The sequence below is a fragment of the Eumetopias jubatus genome, unplaced genomic scaffold (assembly GCF_037043125.1).
Source record: "Eumetopias jubatus isolate StellerSeaLion01/CBP00866 unplaced genomic scaffold, mEumJub1_p1.0 scaffold_1, whole genome shotgun sequence".
Lineage (NCBI taxonomy): Eukaryota > Metazoa > Chordata > Mammalia > Carnivora > Otariidae > Eumetopias > Eumetopias jubatus.
Genome location: NW_028274807.1, coordinates 118,294,943 through 118,308,248, shown reverse-complemented (window position 1 = coordinate 118,308,248; position 13,306 = coordinate 118,294,943). Strand labels below are relative to the sequence as shown.

The following is a 13,306-nucleotide window of genomic DNA, read 5'->3' as shown; positions in this document are numbered from 1 at the left end:
CAAGGATACTGGGGCACCTGGGTGGCTCAGTCAGTTAAGCGTCTGCCTTTGGATCGGGTCATGATCCTTGCGTCCTGGGATCAAGGCCCGCATTGGACTCCTTGCTCTGTGCGGAGCCTGCTTCTCCCTCTCTCCCTCTCTCTCTCACTCACTCTTTCTCTCAAATAAATATTAAAAAAAAATAAAGGATAAAGTAGACAAAGTAGAGAAAAAGAGCCAATAAAGACTGAGTAGACAGTAAAAAAAAAAAAAAAAATCAAAAAAGTGTGGTATGACAGAAGCCACAGGGAAGGGATGGTCAGTTGTACTGAATACCCCTGAAAGGCTAAATAAGATAGGAAAAGAGAAGTAGTTAGTATGTTGTGCCAAACAGGTAGTTGGGAGTGGAAGTTTTTTAACTCCAGTTAAAAAGTAGTGAAGAAAAAGTAATTTGAACATTTTTACCCAGTGAAAAAATAAAATCTATAATCATTTCAAAACACATCTTTTTCAATATATACCTTGCTGTGACCATATAATTCAAATCATCAACCTTTTCAAAATAAAAATCCTAATTTGAAATTTAAATAAATCTCTAGCATTTGGAAGATGCATACAATACCTCTTTCTCCAGTCTCACAATTAAGCTACAAAAAGGCAAAAACAAACAAAAAGCCCATAAAACATTCCTTACCATTAATTCCGGTGATGTGATCTCTCTGGGGCCCTGATATGGATCATCACTAGATGCAAATGAGGCAAGTATTGACAAACCATTGAAAACCTGTTGATAGTGTTCTCCAATACGTAGCAATAATTCATTATGCAATCCTTGGAAATCTTGCCTCAACAGACTCCCCAGTTCAATTTCTGTTTCATTCTAATGCAAAGATACATTAAAAAAAGTAGTAATAACAGGCTTTTGGAAGTAAGTATCTTGATTTTAACATACTATTAGTAAATCAAGAGTTTTAGATCATCTGACAAGATTTACTAACGGTATTTTTAAAAGGTATTAGAAAAGGATTTTAATCTGAATTTCTCCCAGGTCTCCATGGGCTACAGGTAATGAAGAAAAGTGATTAGACTATTTTCAAATAAAATTTTAAAAAGGAAGTCCCAGTTTTCTTAAAATATCATCAACTCATTATTCTTAGATACATAATCCCTAGGAGAAAATATAGTATAGTGGCTTAGAGCAGTCTTTCTGGTCAAACTGTTTGAATTTAAATTCCAGCTTTGTCACTTACTACTTCTGCTGTGACCTGGACAAGTTACCTAATCTGACCTCTCTCTGCCTTAGCTTTCTCAATTATAAAATGGAAAAATAACAGCATCTTTATCTCATTGGATAACTAATGAGGACTAAGTGAAATGATCCATATAAATTGTTTAGTAAAGTTCTGACATGTAGGAAAATATTATTATCATTCTACCTCTACAATATAGATTTTCTTTCTCAAAATGAGTAAACATACTCAATATTCAATAATTCTCATGTGGAAAGAAATCTGTTGCTACCATATTTGAAACACATGAAATAAATTAACATCAGAGAAAACAGTAGTCACATATATGTATCTGAGAGTTTCTCCTGTTCCTGCATAGTCTTGTATTTTTTCAAAGATATTGTTACGGGGGTGCCTGGCTGTCCCAGTCGTTTAAGTATCCAGCTCTTGATTTCGGCTCAGGTCATGATCTCAGGGTCTTGGAATCGAGCCCTGTGCCCCACGTTGGACTCCACACTCAGCAGCGGGGAGTCTGCTTGTCCCTCTGCTCCACCCCACTGCACATGCTTGCACAAACTCTCCCTCTCAAATAAATAAAATCTTAAAAAAAAACAAAACTCTCTTCCTCTGTCCCTCCCCATGTGCGTTCGCTCCTCTAAAAAAAGATTAATTAAAAAAAAATATCATTGCTAGTATGACACCAAAAAAGAAGTATAAGCTATAATTTTAAATTTTAAAAAACAAGCAAAATACTGGGCCAAATTGCAATCAGAGCACTAAGTAACTAAACAAACACTAACATTATGCTATAGTTGAGATTGCCTCTTCCTGTAAATATAATTACTTGCATATCGGTCAACTTACACTCCAATCAAAAAATTCATTTTTTAAAAAAGATTTTATTTATTTATTTGAGAGAGAGAGAAAGAGAGTGAGCATGAGTGGGGAGAAGGAGAAGCAGGCTTCCCACTGAGCAGGGAGCCCAATGCAGGGCTCAATCCCAGGAGCCCAGGACCATGACCTGAGCAGATACTTAATCGACTGAGCCACCAAGTGCCCCTCCAATCAAAAAATTCTAAAATGAGGGGTGCCTGGATGACTCAGTCGTTAAGCATCTGCCTTTGGCTCAGGTCATGATCCCAGGGACCTGGGATCGAGCCCTGCATCGGGCTCCCTGCTTGGTGGGAAGCCTGCTTCTCCCTCTCCCACTCCCCCTGCTTGTGTTCCCTCTCTCGCTGTGTCTCTCTGTCAAATAAATAAAATCTTTAAAAAAAAAAAAAATTCTAAAATGAGGGGTGTCTGGTTGGCTCACTTGGAAGAACATGTGACTCTTGATCCTGGGGGTGTGAGTTGAGCCCCACAATGGGTGTAGAGACTATAAAAAAAATAAAATAAAATAAGCTAAAAAAAAAATTCTAAAATGAAATGAGTTGAGAACCTGATCCACGAATGGATGATTATCATATGCCATTATGGTGAAATGATCAAAGAAAATAACAAATGAGGAAAAAAAAAAAAAGAAAATAACAAATGAATAATTCTATTTAATATGCTCCTCTAGGCCCAAAATAAAGCTTATTTACATGATACTATTTGCACTTATATTACTTTAGAATAAGCTATAAATTACCCACTCTCCTTCCTACAACATTACAACAGCTTTCCTATAATGCTAATTTAAACAAAAGAGTAAAATATACACAAACATACAATTACCTTCAGATAATGAAGGGCACGTTCTAACTCATCCTTGGAACAGGAACAGACCAAATGAGAAAAAATATATTTGAAGTTATTTATTAAAATCTCTCTACGATTGACATTTAATTGTTTTCCTAAAGTTCGAATGAGAGCAGAAGCTGCAGGGCTTGCTTTGGCAGCAAGGTCAGGTAGCAGAACTTGTAATGTCCTCTGAAAAAGAAACACTACAATTACTAAAAAGTACATTTGTCCAGGTAATTACATATTCACATAAGTTATATGCAAAAATATTTTAAAATGCCAAACAAATCTAGAGTCCATATATGACTTAAATTCAGATTTACCATTTATTCATTCAACAGATACTTACTGAGCATCTACTATGATTCAGGCACTACAGTTATAGAAACAAAAAAATGGCCAAGGTCCCTGATAGCACAGAGGTCACACTGTAGCTAACACATAAGCTAATACATAAGTAAAGAAGATAACTTTTCATGAGTATGTATTAAAATATACTCATGCTCTTAGGCAGAAGTTCCAAGTTTGATTTATTATTTGGGCTAACTTGGATTTAGACAACAAGCAAGAGTAACCATAAATACAGTATTTTAAGTTTTTTTTTAATTAAAAAGTTGAAAAAAATTAAAAAGTTGATGCTTCAATATTAATAAAACCATTTTAACACACTCACCATCCCAACATGGCAAAAAAAATCTGTTTTGATTTTGGTCTACTTCCTTTAAGATCTTATTCATTAAATATATATAAAATTCCAAACATAAAATGGTTGGCCTTTCATTTATTCATTCAAGGTGTATCTAAAAAACACCTACTACATGTCAGTCACTACACTAGGCACTGGAGACGTAATAGTAATAAGCCTCAGGCCCTGCCCTCAGAGATGCTTATACCTTACTTAATACCTTTCAATTTAATATTGAAATGAAGCTATTTTAAGACTGATTTAACATAAGTCTACAAAATATTAAAAATTATTATATTAATGGTTCGTTCTATAACTAAATATTAGACATTTAGTTTCAGGGTTTTGTTTAGTTTTGCTACGTGGAAAATGCTGCAATAAACACCTGCACTTTTGGTTCCCAGAGTGAAATTACTGAATGAAAAGGTAAGAGTATCTTTATGATCCTTACTGTATACAATCATATTTCCTTCCAGGATTTGGCCAATTTACAAGCAATTTTAAGTTTGTTTAAAACACAGTAATATTGTAGGGAGAAATACTCAGTTCTGACAGTGTGAATCACTATTATAATTTATTAAGGATAATGATAACTTTGCCCTTGCAAAAAGGTAGTAAGATAATCTACTCCATCCATCTTTCAAATCTCAACCCTAATGACATTTCAAAGGCTTCCTAAACCACTCCATACTACAAACTCTGTAATCTGAATTCACAGGAGATCATATATATCAACAGTTCTGTACTATATTACTTTAACTCCTTAGGAATAAAAATGATATAAGACTGTGCATTACCAATGGAACCAATCATAGCACTCAAGACATAAGGGCTCAGTCAACTGAATTAGCATTAATCAATTAGTATTAACTTTTCAGGATAACTAACCATATAAAGCAATAACTCAAATTAATATGAACTTAAATTTTATAACATATCAAAGTCAAAACATGTAAATTTGAAAATCCAGGATCTATATGCTCCTCACTGTACTTGCCAGATTTTCTTTAAACAAGACTAGAATGGAATAAACACAAAATTGAAAACCTCAATTAAGTCAACTACACCTTGCAACTTACAGTAAGGAAACGATTAAGATCAGGAAAGTCAAAAACATTGGCAATTTCAGACAAGGTATTTAAAGCCATTTCTCTCTGGTGAGCCACATCTTGTTTCCTCATCTCAGCATTCTGGCATGGAGTACTAGGAAGTGCTGTCATCTGACTGGAATGGAGGGATTCTACTAAAAACTAGAGCAAAACAATTTGTTAATTTTCATACAAGGAAGGAAATTTAACAAATACTCTCTAAGCTAACATAAAGAACATTATCAGTGCTCTAAACACATTACCTGAATTACCTCATTCAATTTTTGTTTAACAACCTTAATAAGGTAGATTATGTCATAATCTCCCTTTTACAAATGGAGAAGCCATGTTTAGTTCAGAAATTTAAATCTACACCACTAACAAGGCAAAGCCAGTATTTTAACATATCCTAACTTTTCAACCATGAATTGTATCAACCTTTTTAAAAACAAAGTGCCTTTCCACAATATTAAAAAAGTTTATCGCCACTAAAAGGCTAAAAAAGCATTTCTTAATAGATCAACAATAGAGCATAAGTCAATATACTATAAGATGATTTTCCCCTCCCATTTATAATATATATCTCCAGACCAAGATCATAAAATATAAAACTGGTAAGATTTAGGTTCTCTTATTAAATAAACTGAATACATCATTTTAAAAATATATCCTTTAGGGGCGCCTGGGTGGTTCAGTGGGTTAAGTGTCTGCCCTCAGCTCAGGTCATGATTCTCAGGGTCCTAGGATCGAGCACCACATCGGTCTCCTTGCTCAGAGGGGAATCTGCTTCTCCCTGTGTCCCTCCCCCGCTCATGTGTGTGCATGCTCTCTCCCCCAAATAAATAAAATTTAAAAAATATATATATATCCTTTAAAGCAAGACAAATAAAATATATATATATATATGGCTTTTTTTTTTTAAATTCTTGCAAAGTACTGCTATTTCCTATAGTCAAGGCCAGTCCTGACTCTCACCTGACAGATGGGTTTCTTATACTGGCTGAAAAAGTTCTGCAGTTTAACACTCTTAGCTGCAACCAGAGCTCTGATTTCTGTATATGCTGCTCCAGAGACAGATGCTGACTTCGATAATAAACAATGCAATAAATGCAAAAGTGCAAAAGGTACCAAATCTCCTTTTGCTGCCCTAAAATTAAAAAAAGTTATCATCAATGTCTCAAATATAAATGGAAATTCATAAAAAAATACATGTTGATAACACATTTCTTTCTGTATCATCTGTCACACCACCATTTCTAACACAAAGCAAACAAAGAAGGAAGTATACAAATGCTGCCAAATATACCTTCCAATATCCCCTGTTGTAAGAATCAAGGTATCCTTCAACTCATTATTTCTTGAGATTTGAGCATGTGTATATGCTTCCTTCATTCTTAAGACAAAAAGCTAGAATGATAAAATTAACTAGTTAAAGAATTTTTTAGAGCCAGGTTAATGAAGATACAAATGTTTAAAAATAAAAACTATCAACCTCTTTTATAAATCCATCTTCAGAGTCCAAGGATTCCAATATATGCTTGATATTTCCACTAAAAGCCACTCTAACATCCTTGTCTGGATCTTCCATTAAATTCAATAAAGTTCCAAGAACTGTTTTCACATCTGTTTCATCTTCTCTAAAATCAAGGTGCTTACAAAGATGATATAGATTATCTATGAAAGCTAAAGGGTGAGAGCATATAATACCTAATTTAACACATCAAGTATCAAAGTTATACAGTAAAAAAAATCAATAAACAATTTACAAAGATTTCTAACTGGCTTTATAATGTCAATATTTAAATTAGAGCACACAGATTTGTGGAAGATTAAATTGAATACTTGCAAATTTAAATTTACTTTATACTTAATAAAAGTTATAAATAATCTGCATCTAAAATAAATTCTAGATTTTTTTAAGGTATAAAATGACTAGTCACTTAGATTTTGTAGATCATATTTTACCAAGATAGACTTAAAAGCACATTTCACTAATCCAGGGTGCCTAGGTGGCTCAGTCAGTTAAGCATCTGACCCTTGATTTTGACTCACGACCTCAGGGTAATAAGATCATGACCTCAGGGTTGTGAGATTGAGCCCCGCCTTGGGCTCCATGCTGGGTGTGGAGCCTGATTGAGATTCTCCCTCCCTCTGCCCCTCTCCACCCTCTTAAAAAAAAAAAAAAGCAGCACATTTCACTAATCCAAAAACTGTGAACAGTTGTAAGGGCAATCTTAGCCTTACTGTTAATCTTACATTACAATATTCAGGGAGTCCTAGAAACTACCTATTACATATTATCTTGAAAACCTGAGAACAAGTTGCAATTTACTACCCAAACAAATGGATCTTACAAGTATTTATGTAAATCTCATGCTCTCAACATACTCATATATTACCACTGGAAAAGTGGCTAAGAAGATAGCCTATATATTGTCCTCAATTGGGCAAAGTATCTAATTATTTGAAGTTCTGAAGGTCCAAGGTAGTGGCCCGGGACACATTAAGAAGGTCCCTGGTATCACTAAAGAGGATATAGAATATTGAACCTCATGATACTGAACTAAACACCAGGTATCCCCAAGTAAGCTATCATATCAAATGAGCATTTAAAAATCCAAAAATTACTTCCCTTGTTAGTTCTGTGATACAGTCTAATACCAGATATCCCATTTATAAGTAATCATTACATGACCATTGAATCAAGCATGTCTAATTTTTTAAGGCTTTGGGCCTATTCTATCACTGATTTAAAAAAAAAGAAGTTAAAAAGGTTTTAAAGTAGGGTGCCTGGGTGGCTCAGTTGGTTAAATGTCTGCCTTCGGCTCAGGTCATGATCCTAGGGTCCTGGGATCAAGCCCCAGGTCAGGCTCCCTGCTCATCAGGGAATCTGCTTCTCCCTCTCCCTTTGCCCCTCCCCGCAACTGGTGCACATGCTCTCTCTCTCAAATAAATAAATAAAATCTTTAAAAAAAAAGGTTTTAAAGTATTAGACAGATCATAACAAATCACCCACCAAGTTTCACTGGACTAGATATTTTTTTTTTCAGTAGGAAAAGGAAAGGCTTGCAAACAGAAGCTTTTAGTTGAGAAGATGAACATTCGTGTTGAGAAGTGACTTTTAGGCTTTTACAGAAGAGGTCAATATGTCCATGTTCAGAAAAAGGTTCTGTTAAAGAACTTGTCAAATAAAACATGCCATGAAGCGTACACACAAGTTGACCAAGAATACAGGCAAATTCTTTCTTGACAATGTCAGAATCATCTTTGACTTTATCTCTGGGGAGAAAAAAGAAAAGGTACTAACTAAACCTCACTTTATTTTGTGGTCTAAATAGTTTTGCTTAATTTGGGGCAAAAGTAATAGTAAGACAAAGCCTAGAAGGAAGAAAATTTAAATTCTAAAACTAAAATCAACATTTGCTCTATATAACGAGCAATATACATATATTTACATATAGTATGATTTTTCCAATCAAGTTATATACTCAAATTAAAATATTGATACATACATAAGAATCTTGGGCACTCTGTTACATGAATTCTGCTGCTGCAATAAGATAAAAAATCCATTAACACAACTAGCCCGGATTACTTCATGGGAGCTCTGTAGGGCCCAGCTATATACTGCTGTTCTCCATTCAAGGAATATTCTTCTTGGAAACAAAGTTAGAAGAAACACACACCGTGACTGTGCCTGTGGTGCTGAAAAAATGAAGTCTATTAAACAAGATTTCTAAGTGTTAATTTTATTTATATACGTATGTATACAAACACATATTCATTTTATATATGTATTCATTCTTTGTTGTAAAGTAACATTTAAAATATATATAATATTTAATTAAAAGCTCCTTTTTCAAAAATAAAGCATGTGCACTGAAAAAGCCCTATGTACAATCTTACTGGATAACCAGAGAAATGCAACTAAAAAGCACACCCATCAGAGAGCAAAAAAGTTTCTTTTAGTTACCTCAACACTTTTTTTTTTTTGATAGCAAACATTTTAAAGTCTGACAAAGTGAGGATGTGAGACAATAGGAACTCTCATATTCTGCTAAAAGGAATGTAAGCCGGAATGGCCTCTTTGGAGAACAATGCTGCAGAATAGAGCAGGGGATGTGCAAATCCTACAATCTGTTCAATTTGTTACTTCTTAGAAATCTAACTCCTTTTTGAATTGTTAAAAATGTACTTCCTTATATGCAAACAATGAATCATGAAACACTACATCAAAAACTAATGATGTAATGTATGGTGATTAACATAACATAATAAAATAAAATTTAAAAAAATGTACTTCCTCTTTTAATTATTGAAAAAAAACAGCAACGTGTTAGAAGTCCCACATAGAGATGAGTTAAACCACACACATAGAATTTTGTGACCACTTACAGTAGCTATCTGAAATCCTCTGGCTTAATGCTACAAGATTAGTGGCAAATGTGGTCAACTTTAAAGAGCCATCATCAGAATGGGAATGAATCCATGGAAGTGAGAGCATTCCACACAAATCTTCCAGAATATGATCTTCAAAAGAAGTTTTCACTACAGAAACACACAACAGGTGATAGATTATATCTTTTTCCTTAATCATATTTACCTATATCTTTTTTCAATAAAAATAAATGTCCTAAACATCAGGTAGAATTATAGCATTTAATAAACAAAGGTTCTTAATATAGAGATGATGTTCTGAGGTCTGTGAACACGAAGAAATTAAATGTTACTTTATAAAAATATGCATCCATGTATTTTTTAGAAGGATCAAAAGCATTCTTCAGAAATTCTCAAAAAAATTTAATAGTTCTAAATCATTTCTATTGGCTGAAAAATAATAAATCAAAATATTACAGACAAATTTGGAACTTAGAAATTACTGAATTAATTACTGAATTATTGAAATAGAACTGAAAAAGAACAAGAACTAAAATCAAGAAAAAACTGTTGGGTATTCCAAACATTTGTGCATTTAAGCCTCACTCAAAAGAGCCTATTTCTATACTGATGATCTTTAAAAGTTATTTTGTTCTACTGTTTATTTATACGTACCGTGAATATAAATCAGAGCATCATATATTTTCACCACTTTATCAATAATTGCCTCCAGGTCAGGCTTCTGAACAGATTCTAACAAACTCCTACAGCTCTTAAGCACTTTTGTGTAAAAATCCAAAGACATCCAAGTTATCTCTACTGAAGGTTTCTTTTTACATTTCTGTTGACAATCCTTGAAATTATGGCTGCAGCTAAAACATTTTTAAGACACAGAATTACAATGAATTTTGTTATTCCAACCTAATATTGAAGTAAGTAAAAAAAAAAACTGTGAATATAAAACTAACATAAATTTAAACCAATTCAAAGTAAATATGCACATCAATTAATATGACATTATTATTTTAAGTTCAAACTATTTATGTCAGTCTAAATCACTCTTAGGATTTGGTAATTAAAATTAATCTAGGATATTTAAATGTGGTATCACCAGGCTTAAAAATGACAGAAGATATCCCTGCATAATTATTAACTGCCTCAGTAAAACCCTTTCTTAGTAATAGAGTAGATTGCAGCCTAATCAGCTATTTCTTCAAGTTGTCTCAAATTCCAAATTTAATGCAATCTGAATTAATATAGTTTCTTTAAAATCTCCTTCATAACTTTTTATTGGCTAGTTAAGAGTCAGAAAATAACAGAATAAATGATCATGTAAAAAACTAACTCAGCTTTGGTCTATAACTTGACAGTAAAAATAAGACTAAATCTTCAGAGAAGATTCACACTTGTTTCTTCTGATAGAATAATTAACATAAATTAAGAATACCAAACTGAAAAGATAATTCTAACGAGTTCTAAATCCCTACTCTTATTATCAAAGGGAAATGTTCTTTTGACTAAATGTTTGACTAAAACATTGGCTTTTGAGTTATATAAAAATGTGCTCTGCTACTTTCTAATCATGTATGCCCAGGAAAGTTAGTTTAGGCTTCAGACAAAAACAGTCTTGTTAAAGAAGTAATCAAGAGGATGACCACCAGTTGACCCTCAAGCTGGACCCAGGCCATCAGAGGCTCCTCACCCCTTCCCCTGTCCTTGGAATGTACACTCTGCCTAATGGTCCCACAGTGGGAGCTGTTCCAAGGACACAGCCTTGAGAGTAAGGTGTTGTTGAGACCATCTGGACTGAATACATGACTTAACCTCATTAAGTCCTCCAAATAAACTTCTAAGATTCTGGAAAGTCAGTTGAGAGATCAATTTGTCTTTCACAGCTGCCTGAGACAAGAATGTAAGTAAGTTCCCTTATAAAACCTGCCACCTACAATCTGGAGTGGTCTGCCTCTTTCTTCAGTCTCTCCTTGCCCTGTGCATATAGGACCAATTTAGGAACCAATAAGCCTCAATTTCTCTAAGCCTCAATCTCTACTTTGTAAAGTAGGTATAACAGCATTTAACTTACAGAACTGTTATGAAGATTAAATAATATATGTATAGTACTTAATACAGTACCTAGCATTTAGCAGGTGCTCAATAAAAAACAAATATCTTTTCCATTTCACTGAAAAATCTGTGTTTTAAGGTCACACAAATTGAGCAAATAATGAAGTCTCCTAAAGCAATAAAGCCAAATTTATTACAGACAACCCACACAAAAAATACAAGTTATTTTACCAGTCCATGTTTTGATGACAACAATGAACAGTACACAGAGCAGTCAGCTGTAGGACAACAGTGATTCCTTCTACAGTTGCAATAACAGGATTCTTTAGACTACCATATTCAAGGAAAATCTGAAGGGACTCAGCTTTCTGTTTCAGGGCACTCCATAATATGCTCTTTTTGTTCATATCCACATGTTTAATTCTGTAATTAATTATAACCATAATATAAAGATATTCATATTTAGTATAAATTTGGTTAATATAAAATTGGTACAATTAAAACAACTTTCAGGGCTAACTGAAATATGGGAATTCTTTGATCACATTTGTTAACATATTTAAGTTTATTAACATATTTTAAATTGCTGATGAATATGTAATCTGAGATTTTTTTAGATACTAAGAAGTTAAATTAGACAGGCAAATAAAAACTTAAATCTTTTAAGTAACCATATGTAGTCATGTTATCTTTCACATTAGAATGGACTACAAGTATTAAGTATTTTAAAGCATTCCTCTGACTACCTTTAAAAAGAACAACTGCTGTGTATTTAAGTCAAAGCACTTAACTAAAGGTGATTTTTAAAAGTGAATAAAGTTTTATTAAATGACTAAATACAAACTGAATGAAGGTCATACTCCTCAGGCTGTTCTGGCGGTCTTCTGGAAGAGTTTAGAGATGAGCTGAGTCGACGCCTTTTGGCTGATATTCCATCACTATCACTGCTGAGGCTTTCCTGTTGAATTTGGCATTGAACCTTCTCAATGATTTCCATACTTTCCATTTTTAAGGCTGCATAAAGTGGGCCCAACAAATACTGAGAAAGAAAAAATTCAAAAACTATGCCTTAGGAAATACATTATTCAAAGACTGCAAAAATTCATTAGGTTATAAGTTTTCTATTAGGGTAAACTATTTTCAGAGTCTCATCAGGTAAAACAAAGACCTAAGTTAATCTATATAATTTCACAATCTATAAACAGACATATATATGACTCTGTATCTAGAACTATGGTTCTATAGTCCTAAAAGTCTTAAGACAAATTCTCTCTCTAACCAGTTTTTCCCTCTGTCAAAATTACAAAGAGGGGCGCCTGGGTGGCTCAGTTGGTTAAACATCTGCCTACAGCTCAGGTCATGATCCTAGAGTCCTGGGACCAAGCACTGGGTTCCCTCTGCTCCTCCCCCTGCTCCTACTTGCTCTAAGTAAATAAAATCTTAGTTTAAAAAATGCTACAAAGAGGGCGCCTGGGTGGCTCAGTCGGTTAAGCGACTGCCTTCGGCTCAGGTCATGATCCTGGAGTCCCGGGATCGAGTCCCGCATCGGGCTCCCCGCTCAGCGGGGAGTCTGCTTCTCCCTCTGACCCTCCCCCTCTCATGTGCTCTCTCTTTCTCTCTCATTCTCGCTCTCTCAAATAAATAAATAAAATCTTTAAAAAAAAAAAAAATGCTACAAAGAAAAACTCTCTAAGGGAATTACTAACCACTTTCATACTACAAATCCAGCAAGGTAAAATATTTACTCAAGTTACTGTATATTTTATTGTACTGCCCATCTCTCACAGCCTGCATAATTTGGCATGACTAGTACTATGTACCCACAGGTTTTCTAAACGTGATTGAATATAACCTGTCAAAGATAAAATCTAGGTGAGTGCTTGAAGGTTTTGCAATTAAGTTGATAACTGGTCCCCTTTTAATTAGTAAGGCACTAAACATGCTTACACTTCACAAATTCTACTTTAAAATATCCTACTCCATTGGCAGTTCATTACCAAATTAGTGAAATCCTTCTCAAATCAAAGTAAAAGTCCATAATAAGGAGCCAAAGTGGATTGTGAAAAAACTCATTCCATTCTGAATATACGTTATTAAAGATATTCTATTTTCTCATTGTTACATCTTACATATATGCATACCCTTACATTATAAACAAAATA

At 33.9% G+C, this 13,306-nt stretch overlaps 1 protein-coding gene across 6 annotated transcripts in view; it reads right to left on the bottom strand.

Moving 5' to 3' along the window:
- The window catches only part of ATR (ATR checkpoint kinase), a 95,613-nt gene that overhangs the window by 70,216 nt on the left and 12,091 nt on the right, over window positions 1-13,306 (bottom strand). For 5 of the 6 annotated variants that reach the window (XR_015768822.1, XR_015768823.1, XM_028099167.2 and 2 more), the window contains exons 5-16: window positions 12,005-12,183; window positions 11,376-11,567; window positions 9,756-9,952; window positions 9,099-9,251; window positions 8,216-8,408; window positions 7,720-7,982; window positions 6,196-6,386; window positions 6,010-6,110; window positions 5,679-5,850; window positions 4,695-4,865; window positions 2,925-3,119; window positions 674-859 (exon numbers count right to left, since the gene is read on the bottom strand). Coding sequence is in view for 4 of the 6 variants with exons in the window: in XM_028099167.2 (XP_027954968.2) it covers window positions 674-859; window positions 2,925-3,119; window positions 4,695-4,865; window positions 5,679-5,850; window positions 6,010-6,110; window positions 6,196-6,386; window positions 7,720-7,982; window positions 8,216-8,408; window positions 9,099-9,251; window positions 9,756-9,952; window positions 11,376-11,567; window positions 12,005-12,183 (2,193 nt within the window). In the remaining 2 variants the exon portion in view is untranslated. Of the gene's footprint in view, window positions 1-673; window positions 860-2,924; window positions 3,120-4,694; window positions 4,866-5,678; window positions 5,851-6,009; window positions 6,111-6,195; window positions 6,387-7,719; window positions 7,983-8,215; window positions 8,409-9,098; window positions 9,252-9,755; window positions 9,953-11,375; window positions 11,568-11,988; window positions 12,184-13,306 lie in introns of those variants that run through there. The other variant, XM_028099168.2, reaches the window with a different exon arrangement.